This window comes from Scyliorhinus torazame, chromosome 1, assembly GCF_047496885.1.
Source record: "Scyliorhinus torazame isolate Kashiwa2021f chromosome 1, sScyTor2.1, whole genome shotgun sequence".
Taxonomy (NCBI): domain Eukaryota; kingdom Metazoa; phylum Chordata; class Chondrichthyes; order Carcharhiniformes; family Scyliorhinidae; genus Scyliorhinus; species Scyliorhinus torazame.
This window is the reverse complement of record NC_092707.1, coordinates 350,085,786-350,105,648: the sequence shown is the minus strand read 5'-3', so window position 1 is coordinate 350,105,648 and position 19,863 is coordinate 350,085,786. Positions and strand designations below refer to the sequence as shown.

At 43.3% G+C, this 19,863-nt stretch overlaps 1 protein-coding gene across 1 annotated transcript; it reads left to right on the top strand.

Moving 5' to 3' along the window:
* Positions 1-55: 55 nt before the first annotated feature.
* Positions 56-17,615, top strand: cox7a2l (cytochrome c oxidase subunit 7A2 like). The gene is made up of 3 exons (XM_072510266.1): positions 56-216; positions 9,939-10,073; positions 17,010-17,615. The coding sequence occupies exons 1-3, from the start codon at positions 145-147 to the stop codon at positions 17,151-17,153; spliced, it is 351 nt and encodes a 116-aa protein (XP_072366367.1). The 5' UTR covers positions 56-144; the 3' UTR covers positions 17,154-17,615.
* The last annotated feature ends 2,248 nt before the right edge of the window (positions 17,616-19,863 follow it).

Genomic DNA, 19,863 nt, shown 5'->3' with positions numbered 1-19,863 from the left:
TTATTATTATTTAAAAAAGAAACATACAGGCGGCGCAAAGACACATGTAATGACGTCCGTCGGCGGCGACCGGATGGGGGACGGACCCCAGGCAGCTGTTTTTCTTGTCGCAGTAGCTGCCCGGAGAGGCTAAAGGAGAGAACCATGTTTTACAAGTTTAACGGAATCACGCAGAGGCTGAGCGGCGGGGCCGGGCCTGCCGCCTATTGCCCGCAGGTAGGAGCCGGAGGAGAGCGGGAGGGTGCAAGGGAAGGAGGCCCCCAGTGAAAAGCCGCGATGTGGGTGCCCGGCTTGACCTTGCTGGAGGGGGGGGCCTCTGCCTCTTTACTGGGGACAGAGTGATCGGGAAACAGACGGGACTCGGTCAACGAGGGCGCCACCGGTGCTCACAATCAAGGTCACCTTGGCTTGACCTGACCGACCCCCCCCCCCTCCGAGAATTTACGAAATTACATTGCAGTCCAACACAATACATGAAGTGCAAAACCGATCGGTCTCTTTCAGTGCAGTATGTGGCACTCTGAGGTGCCTCACTGCACTTACAACTTTGGGTTACATTTACACCATTGATTTCATGTCAGACATAGAGCCCCTGAAGGCTTTGGGCGGTGGCCATTCCTCATTGGCCCTTTATGGCCTCTGCCACCTCCAAACTTTAGTGAACCCCCCAGAAAGCAGTCCAAGACTGTGGAAAGTTCCACACTGCGATACTCTAACATTGATGGCCCTGGAAGAATGGCCAGTTCTGGGGGTACCCTGGCTTGGCTTTGCCATTCTTGCTGACACCGATAGCTAGGTTGAAGTAATTTTCACCTCCTAATGCAGAAGGTTGTGGCTTCAAGTTCAGCAGCAGAGACTTGGGCTTAGAAATTGAGGCTGTACCTCCACTGCTGTACCAAGATTGTGTGTGCTGGCTGCCCAGGATGCCATCATTTGGTTAAACCAAAATTCTACCTGCCCTCTTGGGTGAAAAACCATGCACACCAGGGTGAATGAGTTTGGCTGGCCCTGGCTAAAATTTATCTTGTAATCAATATTACTGAAACTGATCTACCTCATTGTTGGTTTGGGGATTTTGCTACATGCAACCTGGCTGTCATATTTTCCAACTTTACAACCGTGACTACACTTGAAATTATCCTAATGACTCTATGTTTTGGGATATCCTGAGGGTGTAAAAATTGAAATTTATTTCACTGGTAGGTCCTAACTGGTTAGGTTTGCATTTTGAGTGTCGGAAGAGTGATGGTTGCTCACCAGTGGGGACAGTTGGTGAGACCATCTTGGTCTTGCACTTGCCTCTTGTCCATGTTTGCACTTTACAGATGGCTGAATAGAATCCCTACAGTGCAGAAGGAGGTAATACGGCCCATCAAGTCTGCACCGACTCTCAAAGTGCACCCCACCTAGGCCCACTCACCTACCTATCCCTATAAACCCACCTTGCCGTTGGACACTTAAGGGGGAATTTAACATGGCCAATCCACCTATTATCCAACATATCTTTGAACGGTGGGAGGAAACCGGAGCACCGGAAGGAAACTCATGCAGACGTTAGGAAAATGTGCAAACTCTACACTGATGATCACCCAAGGTTGGAATTGAACCCGGGTCCCTGGCGCTGTGAGGCAGCAGTACTAACCACTGGGTGATTTAGGATTGTGTGAATTAGAAGAATGAATGGAGTGCTGCCGATACAAAGTTAAGTGGAGAAGTAACCTGTGAGAAGGATGCAAAAAGGTGGCAAAGGGATGTGTATATGTTCTGTGAGTGGGCAAAATCATGACAGATATAATGTGGGGCAGCACGAGTTATCCATTTCAGCAGGAAAGTAATATCTCTTAAACAATGTGATAGAATTTACAGTGCAGAAGGATACCGGAAAATGTTGGTATTCAGAGGGATTTGCATTACTGTATGTAAATCACTGAAAGTTAACATTCAGGTATTAGAAACAATTCTGAAGGTACATGTACGTCAGCCTTTATTGTAAAGGGATTGGAATATTGGAGTGAAGAATTCCCCTACATTCATATAGGGCCTTGGTGAGGCCACAGCTGTATATAGTTTTGGTCTCCTTACTTAAGGCAGAATATACTTCTTGTATGAGGGGATAGTTGAGTTAACTAGGTCTTTATTTCCTGAATTTATAATATTGAGACATATTTGATAAGTAGCTGCTGTGATTATGTCTCCATCGGTTTGGAAACTAGAGCAGTGTGGTAATCAAGAGAGGTAAGAGTTCAATTTAATTGTCCTGTTTTTCAGTTCAAAGTTCAGTGTCTAGCTTAGTGTCTGATTGGCTAAAGCTGCCCCCACCCCTAATTGCTGAGTGGCAATAATCTCTGTCACCTGAAGCCTGATTAGTGGCAAAAGTGTAAATTGCATTCCTCTGTTTGAAGCTTAAGTAGTGTGAATCATCTTAGTTTCCCTGGGTTCTATATAAGTGACAGGCAAAAAAGCACGCACACAGTAAGCTTTGCGCACGGTGAAGTTGACGGAGCCGGTGAAATCGACACAGTCAGAGTAGGAATTGGAACTTGGCAATTGGAGCAGTGTGGTAATTCGGTGCAGAGTGGGAGGAGGTGTTTTTTCCCTTTTGTATTGTTTTCTTCTTCTGACTTTGTAACTTAATCTGCAGGGAGAGATCCAGAGTGCATTCTGGGAAGGTAAGTGATACAAATACCTTTTCAAATTGTGTGTGGGGGGGGGGGGGAAACTGAAGAGAAATCACAGTAAAGCTGTGACCTGATTGGCTGGTAGGAAATCTGTTAAATTTGATTTTTTTTTTTTTAAAAACCTAATTAAAACTTATCAATAAACTAGGTAGAGGAGTAACTAAACCTGAGGGCAGAGATTAGTATTTATCATTAATTTTACAGTACAAATCTAGCGTCAGGGCCATATAGTTAATTGTAACTCAATCTAACAATTCAAGTATCTATTTTAAATGAATTAACTAGTGCTTAAATGTCACTCAACGGGGTGCAGTGCTCCAACTGAGAGATGTGGCAGATCTGTGACGCTTCCAGCATTCCGGTTTTACACATAGGCAGGACGAGTGATGAGGTGCTGCAGAAGGAGTTCAGGGAGTTGGGCAGTCTACTAAAAAGCAGGACCTCTAGGGTTGTAATCTCAGGATTACTCCCTGTTCCACGTGCCAATGAGGCTAGAAATAGGATAGTGCAGCTAAACAGTGGTGTAGGAGGGAGGGTTTCAGATTTTTGGACCATTGGGATCTCTTCCGGGGCAATTGGGACCTTTACAAGAGGATGGGTTGCATCTAAACTGGAGGGGCACCAATATCCTGGCTGCGAGGTTTGCTTGATTCACTCGGGAGGATTTAACTAGTATGGCAGGGGGGTGGTAGCCAGAATGTGAACTTAGAAGGTGCAATAACTGAAGAGAACCAAAATAAAAGAACATCACCCTCAGGCAGAGCAAAAAAGGTGACAAGTGTGAAAAGTGAGATGGTCAATGCAGGATTGAGGGTGTTGTACCTAAATGCCCGCAGTATACGGAACAAGGTAAATGAGCTTGTTGCGCACATTGAAATTGGCCGGTAAGATGTTGTGGGCATCACAGAGACGTGGCTGCAAGGGGACTGGGGCTGAGATCGAAATGTCCAAGGATATGTGTCCTATCGAAAGGACAGGCAGATTGGCAAAGGGGGCGGGGTTGCATTGTTAGTAAGGAATAACCGGTGACGAGAGGTGTCCCGCAGGGTTCAGTGTTGGGGCCACAGCTGTTCTCTTTATATATTAACGATCTAGATGACTGGACTGGGGGCATTCTGGCTAAGTTTGCCGATGATACAAAGATAGGTGGACGGGCAGGTAGAATGGAGGAGGTGGGGAGGCTGCAGAAAGATTTAGACAGTTTAGGAGAGTGGTCCAAGAAATGGCTGATGAAATTCAACGTGGGCAAGTGCGAGGTCTTGCACTTTGGGAAAAAAGAATAGAGGCATGGACTATTTTCTAAACGGTGACAAAATTCATAATGCTGACGTGCAAAGGGACTTGGGAGTCCTAGTCCAGGATTCTCTAAAGGTAAACTTGCAGGTTGAGTCCGTAATTAAGAAAGCAAATGCAATGTTGTCATTTATCTCAAGAGGCTTGGACTAAAAGCAGGGATGTACTTCTGAAGCTTTATAAAGCATTAGTTAGGCCCCATTTAGAATACTGTGAGCAATTTTGGGCCCCACACCTCAGGAAGGACATACTGGCACTGGAGCGGGTCCAGCGGAGATTCACACGGATGATCCCAGGAATGGTAGGCCTAACATACGATGAATGTCTGAGGATCCTGGGATTATATTCATTGGAGTTTAGGAGGTTGAGGGGCGATCTAATAGAAACTTACAAGATAATGAATGGCTTAGATAGGGTGAACGTAGGGAAGGTGTTTCCATGAGCAGGGGAGACTAGGACCCGGGGGCACAGCCTTAGAATAAAAGGGAGTCACTTCAGAACAGAGATGAGGAGAAATTTCTTCAGCCAGAGAGTGGTAGGTCTGGAATTCATTGCCACAGAGGGCGGTGGAGGCCGGGACGTTGAGTGTCTTTAAGACAGAAGTTGATAAATTCTTGATTTCTCGAGGAATTAAGGGCTATGGAGAGAGAGCGGGTAAATGGAGTTGAAATCAGCCATGATTGAATGATGGAGTGGACTCGATGGGCCGAATGGCCTTACTTCCGCTCCTCTGTCTTATGGTCTTATGAACAGAACGGACTACTGCAAAGAAGTATACCGACAACTGAACAACCAAGAACACTACAGACAGTTACCCGCAGATCCGACCAAGGAACACATCCGACAACTTAACAGACTGATCAAGACCTTGGATCCAGATCTTCAGAGCACCCTACGTGCTCTCATCCCACGTACTCCCCGCACTCCCCGCATTGGAGATCTCTACTGCCTACCGAAAATACACAAGGCCAACACACCAGGCCGTCCTATCGTATCAGGCAATGGGACCCTGTGTGAGAACCTCTCTGGCTACATCGAGGGCATCTTGAAACCCATCGTACAAGGTACGCCCAGATTCTGTCGCGACACGACGGACTTCCTGGAGAAACTCAGCACCCATGGACCAGTTAAACTAGAAACATTCCTCGTCACAATGGACGTCTCGGCACTCTATACCAGCATCCCCCGTGACGACGGCATTGCTGCAACAGCCTTAGTACTCAACACCGACAACTGCCAATCTCCAGACACAATTCTGCAACTCATCCGCTTCATTCTGGATCGCAACGTCTTCACCTTCGACAACAAGTTCTTCATCCAGATGCCGGAACAGCCATGGGGACCAAATTCGCACCCCAATACGCCAACATCTTCATGCACAAGTTTGAACAAGACCTACTCACCGCACAGGACCTTCAACCAACGTTATACACCAGATACATCAATGACATTTTTTTCCTTTGGACCCAGGGCGAAGAATCACTGAAACAACTACACGATGACATCAATAAGTTCCATCCAACCATCAGACTCACCATGGACTACTCTCCAAAATCAGTTGCATTCTTGGACACACTCGTCTCCATCAAGGACGGTCACCTCAGCACTTCGCTTTACCGCAAACTCACGGATAACCTCAATGATGCTCACTTCTCCAGCTTCCACCCTAAACACATTAAAGAAGCCATCCCCTATGGACAAGCTCTCCGTATACACAGGATCTGCTCAGACGAGGAGGAGCGTAACAGACATCTACAGACTTTGAAAGGTGCCCTCGTACGAACGGGATATGGCGCTCGACTCATCGATCAACAATTCCAACGCGCCACAGCAAAAAACCGCACCGACCTCCTCAGGAGACAAACCTGGGACACAACCGACAGAATACCCTTCGTAGTCCAGTACTTTCACGGAGTGGAGAAACTACGACATCTTCTTCACAGTCTTCAACACGTCATCGATGAAGATTAACATCTTGCCAAGGTCATCCCCACACCCCCACTACTTGCCTTCAAACAACCGCGCAACCTCAAACAAACCATTGTTTGCAGCAAACTACTCAGCCTTCAGAACAGTGACCACGAAACCACACAACCCTGCCATGGCAATCTCTGCAAGACGTGCCAGATCATCGACCTGGATACCACCATTACACGTGAGAACACCACCCACCAGGTACGCGGTACATACTCGTGCGACTGGGCCAACGTTGTCTACCTCATACGCTGCAGGAAAGGATGTCCCGAAGCGTGGTACATTGGCGAGACCATGCAGACGCTGCGACAACGAATGAATGGACATCGTGCGACAATCACCAGGCAGGAATGTTCCCGTCCAGTCGGGGAACACTTCAGCAGTCAAGGGCATTCAGCCTCTGATCTCTGGGTAAGCGTTATCCAAGGCAGCCTTCAGGACGCGCGACAACGCAGAATCGCCGAGCAGAAACTTGTAGCCAAGTTCCGCACGCGAGTGCGGCCTCAACCGGGACCTGGGATTCATGTTGCATTACATTTATCCCCCACTATCTGGCCTGCGAAATCCTACCAACTGTCCTGGCTTGAGACAATTCACACCTCTTTAACCTGGGGTTACCCCATCTCTGGATCTGTAAAGATTTAATCACCTGCTAATGGTCGCATTCCAAGCATTGTCTGGCATCTTTGAATCTGTGTGTGCGCGTGTGTCCGTCCGTCCTCTTCATTCACCTGAGGAAGGAGCACCGCACTCGATGGTCTCAGCAATTTCTATGACATTATTCATCCCTATGATTTGGATCTCCCTTGATTTGAGTAAACGTGCTCTGGAAGTTTTAACACAATAGCAGAATATTTACTGTTGAGGAAAGATCACCTTGCTGTATATTTATGTTGAAGGGTCTTGATGCACTGTAAAATTAAAGTGCAGCAAAGCCTTTGCATTTATTTTGATCGTTACACCATTCTGCATCCTCTTCCCATATCGAGGCACGATGTCAGGCAAAAAATACACATTTTGTTCCCGCTTCATAGTTTCCAGGGCTGCTGTTGCACCAAAAGATGTATTCAATGAGATGGCAAAGATGCATTTGATATTCAGGTTTTATTCTTTAGGAGTATATTAATTAACTTGTGGATAGTTGTCATCTTAATCATTTATGTGCTTTTTAAAAATGAAAAAGCATTTGGCAATCTGTTAAAGCTATGATTGCCTATGAAAGCCTTGTGCTGCACGTGTAAATTTAATGTAACAAGGAGCCTATAAAATCTCTTTGATTCTGTGACAAGAAAATTATGGCCTGGATTTTGCAGTCAGCAGCGAAGCGATGGCACTTATTGAAGAAAGCTACTCAGAAAGGATTCTGTGGCATGGATTTCTTCTTGAAATCGGGCACCTTGACAAAGGTAGTGAAGTAATCAAGCAGGGTAAACATGGCAATCACATTGAAATATTCTCACAGACCGTAAACTAGAAGGTAAAATACACTAAATATTTCTCTTGCACAGAACAAAATAAATTATTGGTTTGTACACATGGTGGATGCTGAAAATCATCAACTTTATCAAAAAGTTAAAATTAAAAAATGTGTTATAATGGGGGGGGAAAAATGACATTCAACAAATGTAAAGTTAGTTTTTTAGGACCTGCAAAGCTCTTCCATAATAATGAACTTGGTATACTGTTAAAAATGCAGGGAGGCCTCATTCAGCAAGGCCTAACCTTTCAAGAGTTTTCACAGTGGTACTAATGGCGTTTTAAAGGGCAAGCTTTTGTCAGTTCAGCAATTTCCAATTGAGTGTAGTCTTTGGGGACACCAACATCATTTCTTTTGGGAAAGTATCGCATCACTGACTGCAGCTTCTGAATTTCCACCTTTAACTGTGTATGTGCAGACTCCAGAAATTGCTGTCCGTTTCAGAAGAGTATTAACGGTGAATGCTGTTGCCACTATTACAAAATCCAGACCAATGCTTAATGTGTCATTCGGACTACAGTAGATGCTAACATTTAACTGGTGCATCTTCTGGGCATTTTTGAAAGAAATGTGAGGCATCTTGCTGTAGATGTGCATATGCTGAATGTTACAATCTTGCTTGTTTTGACAAGATAGTGTAGTGAATATGAGGGGGGGGATATACATGACAGATCAGAATACACAAATAGGTAATGCTTAACTAGCTTTGAAACACCAGATTTTCTTTTTTTTTAACCATGAACAGAGTTATAAACTCTGATTCACTGAGTCTCTTCAATTCAATTTGAAAATGTCATTGGGAACATTCCTTTTAAAGGTGGAATGCTCTGCAATGTGATAAATGGCTCATTTCTTCTGCGGAAAGAATCCACATTTTTGAAACCCAATTTAGAAATGTGTAAGATGATTTGAGAGAGCCAGCGTGGGTCTGTAAAGGCTGTTGTTTGACAGTGGAGGTAGGAGTTGATTGTTCTCTTTAGTTGGGGAATTCAGAACAAAGAATGAAATGAAATGAAAATCACTTATTGTATCAAGTAGGCTTCAAATGAAGTTACTGGGAAAAGCCCCTAGTCGCCACATTCCGGCACCTGTTCGGGGAGGCTGTTACGGGAATCGAACCGTGCTGCTGGCCTGCCTCGGTCTGCTTTCAAAGCCAGCGAGTTCGCCCTGTGCTAACAGCGATGATCTTGAAATAGGAACTAAACTGATAAAAAGTAAATTCAGGGCAAATTCAGCCTCAAATTTTGAAACCCTGGAATGCACTGCTGCAAAAAGGCTATAGATGCAAAGTTGATTTTAAGTATTTAAAACAATAATTACTTTTTGGAGTATGAAAATGAAAATAAATCGCTTATTGTCACAAGTAGGCTTCAAATGAAGTTACTGTGAAAAGCCCCTAGTCGCCACATTCCGGCGCCTGTTCGGGGAGGCTGGTACGGGAAGAGAGTATTCTGAATATGGGAGCAAAGGGAAGGAGTTGGGATTAAAAAGAAAGAGCTGCCAAGGTTAACAAAACAGAATGGCTTCATGGGCCATTGGATCTGTTCCTGTTCTAGCATCAGGGAAGCAGAGATGAGGATAAGTAACTGTTATATGTATTTTTTTAAATTTTATATAGCTAAGGAAATATAGCTGCCCCTTAGCTAGAGAGTAAATCTCAAGTATTCATCCAAAAATTATATCTTCGCTCTGCTCATATAATTTTATTATATGTAAAGTTCAATTTCAGGCAAAATGTTGCTTCGTTAGAGTTCCTTAAGAGAGGGATGTTTATTAAGTAGGAATATACATTTGACTTATTATTTTAGCCTGTACTGTTTTTATGTGTATGCAAACGGTTTTCTATTAAAATGAGTAATTCCTATTGAATGACACTGCCTGGAGCCCTTTCAGCTCCAATGCCGCTACGTTCAATTTGTCCTCTTCTGCTTTGTTGGTCTTCGAGCCATATTATAGAATTCCAACAGTGTGGCAGGAGGCCTCTCGGCCTATTGAGTCTGCACTGACCTTCTGAAAGAGCACCCTACCTAGGCCCATTCCCCCGCCCTATCCCCGTAACCCCATAACCCCATCCAACCTGTGCATCTTTGGGCTGTGGGAGGAAACCGGAGCACCCGGAGGAAATCCACGCAGATACTGGGAGAAAGTGCAAACTCCACACAGACAGTCACCCAATGCAAAATTGAACCCTGGCACTGAGGCAGCAGTGCTAGCCACTGTGCTGTCCTTTGGAGTTTGGATAGGGCTCCTCTTTGCTCTATTGGTGGATCAACTCTAAATCAGAACTTCTGTTCTGTTAGTGTCATTGACTTCATGTGAATTCATGGGTACATAGATTTAAATTTTCATGTGTCCACCCCTCCTCACAAAGCTCCATGATATGCTGATGTGATCATGAAGACAGAATCTTGGACATCCTGCCCCAATGAATCGGGTTGTCTTTTGTTTTAAATTGCTCAATATACCAAATATGTAGTCACGTCTTACATTGGTGTTTGTTTTAATCATTCATGTAGGGGTTGAAGCCTCTGGTTTCCACAGAAACCCCCTCTCTGATTTTTGCCACTCCAACAAAATCCGTATCCGAATTGGAAGGAGGAGTTCACTTTTTAGGACGGAATAAGGTGCCTGATTTCCAGCAAATATTTCAGGTACGAATCCAAATTTTGAAATGGTTTTGACTATCGATAAGGACATCTACTTGTGTCTGTTAAGGAATTCAAACTGTTTTGTAAATGATGAGGAGTTATCTTGGATATGGGCCGGTTTTTACCCTGGGTGTTTATCATTTTGTCCTGGGTGTTTGTGAAATTCTAGCTGTAGTTAGTTGAGCGGCGATTGTTTCTGAGGATGTCCGTTTGTTGCTTTGAAAGAAATAACAAAAACATGTCCGCTGTTGTAAGACTTCTTTGTGCAAACGTGATTAAATGTTTTTCCACTTGAAAGGAAACTTGGGCAGTTAACGTTACAATACAATTCTTTAAACTTCATGTTTTAAGTTTAACCTTTGGCCATATCACATGGGATGTCCCTGTACTGTGTCTGCACTTCAACTGTAAATAGGGCTGTACAACTGTAAATAGGGCTGTACTGTATTTCCACACATCTATCTTGTCCTCTGCTCTCATTTGTTCAAATGAAATGCAGGAGATTTAATATAAACTTCTTATTACTCAATCTAGATCAGGCCTAAAGACCTATTACAGATCACTGTTACATTGAGCTGGATGCCATCTCAACAGTGTGCACAATACAGGTTCCAATAACCTCTGCAGATCCTTAATCATTCTTCAGTCAACTCATGGCATTGTGCACTGTTGTTTTTCTGAAAACAGTTTTTCACCACTTAGCAACGACTGCCTTCAAGAACAACTGTAGGGGGTTCTCTGAAGTCTCCATAGCTGAATTCCTCTTCAATTGCCTGCGATGTTGACACTTTAATTTGCCAAAATCTCATGGCTAAATTCAACAGAATTATTTTCTTTCCCTTTTGAGATGCAGACAGATGATCATTATTCTGAAATAACTCTTTAAATGTTTTCTTCTTCAGACCCAGCAACCTGTGAAAAGTGACTGTTGTGTTAATAGATAGTGATAATGACCTTCCTTTTGAGCTATGCAGATGTGGGATTGTGCTACACAGCAATCAGGCAATATAGAGCTGAGGAAGAAGCTACAATTTTGTGACCAGGATATATGTCAACAGTTGCTACCATCTGGTCCCACCAGGTTCAGCTCTTTCCTTATTTTAAAAGAAATCTTTTATGGAGCTTTTGCTGCAATCCACTTTGTAGTTGTAAACCATAGGTGTTTGTTATGGTTCAGTGGGTGCATCTGGTCTCTGAGTCAGAAGGTTGCAGGTTCAAGCCGCACTCCGTGAACAGAGGGAATTATGAAAGTGGCGATTAACTGAAGGCATTGTAGGAGGACAAAATAATTGGCAACAAATTAGGGCAGCACGGTAGCATTGTGGGTAGCACAATTGTTTCACAGCTCCAGGGTCCCAGGTTCGATTCCCGGCTCGGGTCACTGTCTGTGCGGAGTCTGCACATCCTCCCAGTGTGTGCGTGGGTTTCCTCCGGGTGCTCCGGTTTCCTCTCACAGTCCAAAGATGTGCGGGTTAGGTGGATTGGCCATGCTAAATTGCCCTTAGTGTCTAAAATTGCCCTTAGTGTTGGGTGGGGTTACTGGGTTATGGGGATAGGCTGGAGGTGTGTACCTTGGGTAGGGTGCTCTTTCCAAGAGCCGGTGCAGACTCGATGGGCCGAATGGCCTCCTTCTGCACTGTAAATACTATGAAATTGAATTTGGGCTTGGACAGAACCAAAACAGGTCTCTTGGGAATATGCGAGTTCTCATCTAATTTATATTTTGGTTTTAAGCTGTAACCTATATTGTAACATTGAGTTCTAAAACCCCTTGATGCTGGTTTTATTTCTGTTTAGAAATGGAGATGTCCCAATAACTACCCCTTTCAGGCAGTAAACACCACACGATTGTGAAGTCCTGCTTCTTGGCTTGTTAAGTGCACTTTCTTTTACAGTTTGTGCCAGGCTTATTTTAGTAGTTTTTTGCTGTAAGTACTCCCAGTGAAACTGGTTTCACACAGTACTGATTTATTCAAAGCCCTCTATCAACTGCTGAGTAAGTTTGTTTTGACACTGCTAGAAATATCATGTAAAGATTGTAAAAGAAGGTGACAATTGGGAAAGGCTAGAAAATGAGCAACACCAATCTTTACAGCACAGAAGCAGGCCATTCAGTATAATTGGTCTACGCTTGTGTTCATGCTCCACACGAGCCTCCTCCCACCCTTAACTCCATCCACATATTCTTCTCTTTTTTTCCCCCTTCATCTAACCTGTCTTTGTTAGGTGCCTCAACTACTCTTCTAGTCATGAGTTCCTTATTTTAACCATTCTGGAAAAATGTTTTTCCTGAATTTCCTCTTGGATTAATCAGTGATTATCTTTATTTCTAATTGTAGTTTTAAGAAACGCAAGAACTAAGAGGAGGAGTAGGCAATTTAGCCCTTCGAGCCTTCGCCATTCAATATGATCATGGCACATAGAACATAGAACATACAGTGCAGAAGGAGGCCATTTGGCCCATCGAGTCTGCACCGATCCACTTTAGCCCTCACTTCCAACCTATCCCCGTAACCCAATAAACCCTCCTAACCTTTTTGGTCACTAAGGCCAATTTATCATAGCCAATCCACCTAACTTGCACGTCTTTGGACTGGGAGGAAACTGGAGCACCCAGAGGAAACCCACGCAGACGAGGGGAGAATGTGCAGTGCAGACTCTGCACAGACAGTGACCCAGCAAGGAATCAAACCTGGGACCCTGGCGCAGTGCTAATCACTTGTGCTACCGTCTCCACCTTCCTGCCCACTCCCTATAACCCTTCATCCTGCTACTAATTAAAAACCTGTCTATCTCTGCAAATTTGTTTAGTGTTTCAGCATCACTGCACACTGGGGTAGAGAATTTCACAAATTGACAACCTTTTGAGTGAAATAATTCCTCATTTCTGTTTTAAGTCTGCCACCCCTTAACCTAAAACTATGGCCTCTTGTTCTAGAATGTGCAACCAAGGGAAACATCCACTCTACGTCTACCCTGTCAATCCTTTTTAGCATTGTATTTACCTCCATTATATCTCCTCTCATTATTCTAAACTTCAGCAAGTATGAACCTAAACTGCGAAATCGTTCTTCATAAGGCAAGTCCTTCATCCCTGGAATCAATCTAGTGCACCTTCTCTGAACTGTGCCTAATGCATGTACATCCTTCCTCCAGTACGGTGACCGAAACTATGCACAGTACTCCAGAGCCGTCTCACCAATAGCCTATACAGTTGCGACACTGAGAACGTGCAGACTTCCCAAAGCTGGGAATCGAATCTGGGACCCTGGCGCTGTGAAACAATAGTGCTAACCACTGTGCTATTGTGCTGCCCAAAATTTACCTTTGCTCTTTTTATTACTTTTTTGGTAACTGTTTGTTGGTCTTTAAAGTTTCTCAATCCCCAGCCTGCCACTGACCTTTTTGCAATAACTTGTGCCTTAGTTTTGGCTTTTTGTGTTATCAACTTTTTTGCTTAGCCAAAGATGCATTTTCCTCTCTGGAATATATTTTAGTTGGGAGGAATTGAATATCCTCTTAAATGTCTGCCCCTGCTCATCAATTGTCCTACCTTTTAGTCGTCTTCCCGTCCACGAGGGCCAAATCTGTCCTCGTGCCAATGTAATTACCTTTGTTTAACTCCAGAACACTAATGTGAGACTCCAGTTTATTGCCCTCAACTGAATTGAAATTCAAGCATGCAATGATCACTCTTTCCTGGAGGATCCTTTGCGACAAGATCAATAATTAATCCCACCTCATTGCACAATGCTAAATCCAAAATAGCCTGCTCCTGGTTGGTTCAACAAAATATTGTTCGAAAAAACAATGTCTTATATGCTCCATGAACTCTGCCTCTAGGGTATCCTTGTCAATTTGATTAATCCAGTCTGTGTTGCATATTACGATTATTGTCGTACCTTTTCTTACAAGCTCCCAGCATTTCCTGGTTTATACTGTGTACTACTGTGGAACAACTACTAATAATAATAATACATTTTATTAGTGTCACGAGTAGGCTTACATTACACTGCAATGAAGTTACTGTGAAAATCCCCTAGTCGTCACAGTCCGGCACCTGTTCGGGTACACAGGGAGATTTCAGAATGTCCAATTCACCTCGCCAGCACATTTTTTGGGACTTGTGGGAGGAAACTGGAGCACCCGGAGGAAACCCACGCAGACGCGGGGAGAACATGCAGACAGTGACCCAAGCCGGGAATCGACCCCAAGTCCTTGGGTGAAGCAACAGTGCTAACCATTGCTACCATGCCACCCTATTAGAGGAACTATAGATTACTTTTCGATTGCTATTAGAGGGCCTGCGGATTTCTTCTAACGGGCTGCTTTCCCTTGCTATTTCTTACTTCTACCCATTTTCTCCCCCACAAAACCACCGATAAAATTATGCTACTTTTAAAAAAAAAAAGAAAAATTTTTTTTGTCACAAGTAGGCTTACATTAACACTGCAATGGAGTTACTGTGAAAAGCCCCTAGTCGCCACATTCCAGCGCCTGTTTGGGTACACTGAGGGAAAATTTAGGATATCCATTTCACCTAACAGCACGTATTTCGGGACTTGTGGGAGGAAACCCACGCAGACAAAGGGAGAACGTGCAGACTCCACACAGACAGAATAAGAATAATTGCTTATTGTGACACGTAGGCTTCAATGACGTTACTGTGAAAAGCCCCTAGTCGCCACATTCTGGCGCCTGTTCGGGGTGCCCAGTTCGGGAATTGAACCTGCGCTGTTGGCCTTGTTCGGCATTATAAATCAGCTGTTAAGCCCACTGTGCTAAACCAGCACCTCACCCGTGACCCAAGCCGGGAATCGAACCTGGGACCCTGCAGCTGTGAAGCAACAGTGCTACCCACTGTGCTACATTTCTGCCCCCCTAATCTACCCTAAAATCTGCTCTGAAGGAGAATCATATGGACTCAAAACGTTAACACTCTTTCCTCTCTCCACAGGTGCTGCCAGACCTGCTGAGTTTTTACAGCATTTTCTGTTTTTATTTCTGATTTCCAGCATCTGCAGTATTTTGTTTTTATAACCCTAAAATCTACCCTAGCATATGCTTTCATCATCTTAAAGACCTCTATAGGTTCACCCTTCAATCTCTTTTGAGGGAAAAAAACCCAAACCTATTAAGTTTCCTAATTGATATAGCCTCTCTGTTCTTGTATCATTCTCATAAATGGTTATCATCTTCGATGTCTCTCGATCACTTTTGGAATATGGAGACCAGAGCTGCACAGTATTCTGAATGGGGGAGCCAGTGGCGTAGTGGTATGATCACTGGATTCATAATCCAAAGACCCACAGTAATGCACTGGGGGCCCAGGTTCAAATGTCACCAGGGCAAATGGTGAAATTTGAATATAAATCTGGAATTAAAAGTCCAATTAAACCATTGTTGATTGTTGTAGACAAATCCCACCTGGCCCACTAATCTAATTGTTGTTTACAAATCCCACCTGGATCCTTTAGGGAAGGAAATCTGCTGTCCATATCTGGCCTGGCCTAAATGTGAAGCCAGATCCACAGCAATGTCGTTGACTGGATGGGCAATAAATGCAGGTCAAGCCAGCCATGCCCACATCGATAGAAAAAAAATATGTTTCTATGCAAATTTAACTTTCTATTTTCCAAATCTGTTCCTTGAAAAATAAACTTGTGTTTTATTAGCTTATTGTGACCCTGTTAATCTGTACTACCTATGCTTTCAGATTCATAGATGTATACAGCACAGAAGGCGACCATTCAGCCCATTAAATCTGCTTGGTCTCTTTCAAGGAGCAACCCAGTTACCCCTACTCTCCTCTTTCTCCATATCCTTGCAATTTTATTTTTCTCCAAGTATTTATCCAATTCCCTTTGTGTATCCATCTCCAAACTACTTGTTACATAAAAAGGTTTTATCTCCTATCAATTTATCACTGAAAAGGATGATGTGTTTGAAAGATTGGGGAGGATTTTCCGCTCCTGTTTCCGTCGGCTGGGATCGGCCTCAGCGGGGGCTTTCTCCCCGCCGTATCGTTCGGCTGGTGATCGAAAAAAGTGAAGGGGTTGGTCCCACGACGTAACCCCATTTGTGAATTGTTAAACTGTATCTGGACCTCAGATCTCTCTGTTCCTCTACCCATTTCGATATTCTTCCTACCAAAATGCACCATGTCACATTTCTCAATGTTAAAATTTATTTTTCACTTGCATGTCCTTTCCACATGTTTAGTGGTGCCTTCCTTTATTTTGTACAGTTCTTCTCTGTTAACTACACCTACAATTTGTTAGTGTCACAAATTTTGAAATTAAGAGGCCACAATTATGCATAGATCACCATTCGTTGCTCAAAATGAACCACTATATAGGTACACTTACACCAATATATGGAATCACGAAATAGCAAATTCTTCAGCAACTAGAACACCTATAGCTGAGACAATAGAAGACCGAGATTGGCTTTGTTTTACATACCTCCAGATTCTACACCTCTGTCAAACTCCAGAAATTCAATTAATCTATTTTCAAAGCCGATCATCTAACCAGAATGTTAACACTTTGGTTGGTTTCTCTGCCCTGCCCACCTCCCCCATACCCCAATATTTATCTGGAATGCAGTACTCTCGTGTTTATCTGTCTGTAAAAGTTGGTTGGACCATCAGTGTTACATTGGTTGTTACTCCCAAAGGATGTATTCAATGTTCCCTCTAATTTTTTTTATTGTGCAAGGGGCCTTTAAATACTTTTACTTGGCCGGACACACATGGTAGCTTAAAGGGGTGACTTGCACTCAGCCTGTGTGGGACCTTCCACATTGCAGAGCACCGCACAACTTGGAGAGGACATTGGTGGTAACTTTGGGGAGCAAGACATTTTCAATGAGTGCGATTGCGGTGTTAATTTATCTACATGTTGGGGTTTCTGTTAATTTCAATCCTTTGTTTTCCAGAAGCCAGATGGTTTGCCTGTACATCTGAAGCGAGGTGTCCCTGATCGACTACTATACAGGACTACAATGGCTTTGACGATTGGGGGAGCCATTTACTGCTTGGTAGCACTCTTTATGGCAGCCCAGCCCAAAAAGCAGCACTGAACAGAATCTGTTGATGTGACCAGCACTTCTGAAATCCTCAATGCAAGAACTGGCATCTAATCCTTTGCACAGTTATAACCCATTTTCTGCCTCCCAGCTCTATTCCTGATGCAGCAGTTTCTCTAATGTTTGTACGTGAGATTGGCTGCGGTTTGTTTCAAATCAGTTTTATCCTGTGACTGTTAGTGAGAATTTCGGAGCCTGGGGTACTTCCAAAAAATATCGATCAGGTTAATTAGAAATTGACATTGAATCATGTAAAGTGCTCCAGGCAATGTGATTTAAAAGTGAGTAGAATGAATTGAACATTGTCGCAGATGGTGGAATATGAAAGTTCTTCACTTGCCCCAAAGACCAACAGGACCTGTGAGGAACCCAGGAGGAACACACTTATTCACCGCCATGAACATAATATGTGTAAATCTTTGTGCAATCGCAATTAAAATAAAGCTAGAACAGTAATTTTTGGTAATGTTTACTCCGATTATTTACATATAATCTTTGTGCACAATTATCACCAAACAGCAAATTGATCCATCCAGATATTTACATGATTCAAAAAGATAGTGTTGCTGTTAAAGCTTGTCATGTTTCACTCTATTAAGCTGACTGCTGCTAGCAAGGTTACACTTGCCTAAGTGTCAGCATTGCAAACTTTCCTCTTTACTATCTCGTTTGAAGGGATCAATGACTACCACAGCATTTTTGACCATTTTCTTTTTAAAAGGGCAATAACATTTGTGGCTAAGAATACTTTCTTGCAAATTCTTTGTTTGAGGATAAGGGGAATACATTTTAGGACTATATGGAATCCTAATTAGAGTGGCTAATTGCACATCTTTAATATTTGTTTGTTGTTGCTGAACTTTTGGCAAAGGCATGTTTTTGCTGAAGGCTGATGATCCGCTTTTCATTTTGAGGCAATGACCATGAGTAATGTTTAAATGCAACAAAAAAAAAATACAGTCTCTGCAGCTTTGATTCCTGGGATGGTGGGGCTGTCATATGAGGAGAGGCTCAATCAGTTCGGATTATATTCATTGGAGTTTAGAAGAGTGGGGTGGGGGGGGGGGGGGGGGGCGGGGGATCTCTAGAAACTTATAAAGTTCTAACAGGATTAGACCATGTAGGTTCAGAAAAGAATGTTCCTGATGTTGGGGGGGGGGAGTCCAGAACTAGGGGTCATAGTTTGAGGATAAGGGGAATACATTTTAGGACTATGGTGAGGAGAAAGTCCTTCACCCAGAGAGTGGCGAATGTGTGGAATCCGCTACCACAGAAAGTAGTTGAGGCCAAAACGTTGTGTAGTTTCAAGAAGGAATTAGATCTAGCTCTTGGGGCTAAAGGGATATGGGAGGAAGGCGGGATCAGGGTATTGAACTTGATGATCAGCCATGATCATAATGAATGGCAGAGCAGGCTTGAAAGGCTGAATATCCTGCCCCTGCTTCTATTTTCTATGTTTTGACTCTCAACAGTGTATTGCTGATTCATTAAACAGGTTTCATATTTTATTCAAACGTTGGGAACTTACTGGAGGCAAATAAAATAAATAGCTCTTTTTCTGCTCCTCCAAAAGTAAAGGGCCGAAACCAAATTGTTTATGTTTGAAACCTATCGCTTCCTGGCTTTTTGGCTAAGATGAATGTGAGGCCAGGTGTAATGCCCGGATCTGGTTTGTCACTCTTGGGGCACCATGCATTGGATTTAGTTTGAATTGGTTTTTGGAGCAGGCATGAAGCTGGATTAGGGGGTTGCCCCTGTCCACAGAGCTTTGGCTTTGTAACTCTGATAAAGGAATATGAAAAAAAAAGTTTGAAATCTTTAAACAAAAAAAAAACCATTAGCAGGAAATTAATTTTGTGCACCGCAATCTTTGCCTTCTGCCTATGTCGAGAACACCCCATCTCAGCATAGGGAGTAATGCCCTTTTTAAAAAAAGAAACGCCATTTAGCTAATGTAATCTCTATTATTGTTGTCACAATTAGGCTTACATTAACACGGCAATGAAGTTTCTGTGAAAAGCCCCTAGTTGCCACATTCCGGCGCCTGTTCGGGTACACCGAGGGAGAATTCAGAATGTCCAATTCACCTAACAGCACGTCTTTCGGGACTTGTGGGAGGAAACCGGATTACCCAGAGGAAACTCGCATGCGGGAAGAATGTGCAGACTCTGCACAGACAGTGACCCTAAGCGGGAATCAAACCTGGGACCCTGGCGCTGTGAAGCAGCAGTGCTAACCGCTGTGCTACAGTGTCGCCCTGTAAAAGATTATCAAAAGCATCATCCAATATTATTTTATTACTGATTCAGAAATGTGTATTTGATATTGGAACTTGTAACATTTACAGTCTGAATGCTAATAGCAAGGTGCATGGTGACTAAGATAGTGATTCAGATGTGTAACAAATTCAATTCTGTAATGTCATATACGCTACCAATATTCTTGACCAATTGCGAACAGTGATTGTCAGTGTAAGAGATGACTTTGAATTGCTGATCTCTGCATACAAATCCATCATTTAATGTTCCAATGTATAATAGCTTACAGGTATCTGCATCTGTTGCTGCAATAATTATTTTTTATCATTGAGCTGAGCAGCCTTTCATACTCGTATTACGCACAAGGTTTAATATATTTTCACAGTTCTGTCCTTTGCTTTTATGTGTAGATTCTATTTTCCATCACGTGCACTAGGATATTGTAA

Excerpts from the sequence above, each read along its gene's own strand:
- cox7a2l (XM_072510266.1), top strand. The coding sequence starts at position 145 with ATGTTTTACAAGTTTAACGGAATCACGCAGAGGCTGAGCGGCGGGGCC. Across the intron at positions 217-9,938 it reads CTGCCGCCTATTGCCCGCAG|GGGTTGAAGCCTCTGGTTTC; the intron begins GTAGGAGCCGGA and ends TCATTCATGTAG. Across the intron at positions 10,074-17,009 it reads ATTTCCAGCAAATATTTCAG|AAGCCAGATGGTTTGCCTGT; the intron begins GTACGAATCCAA and ends TTTGTTTTCCAG.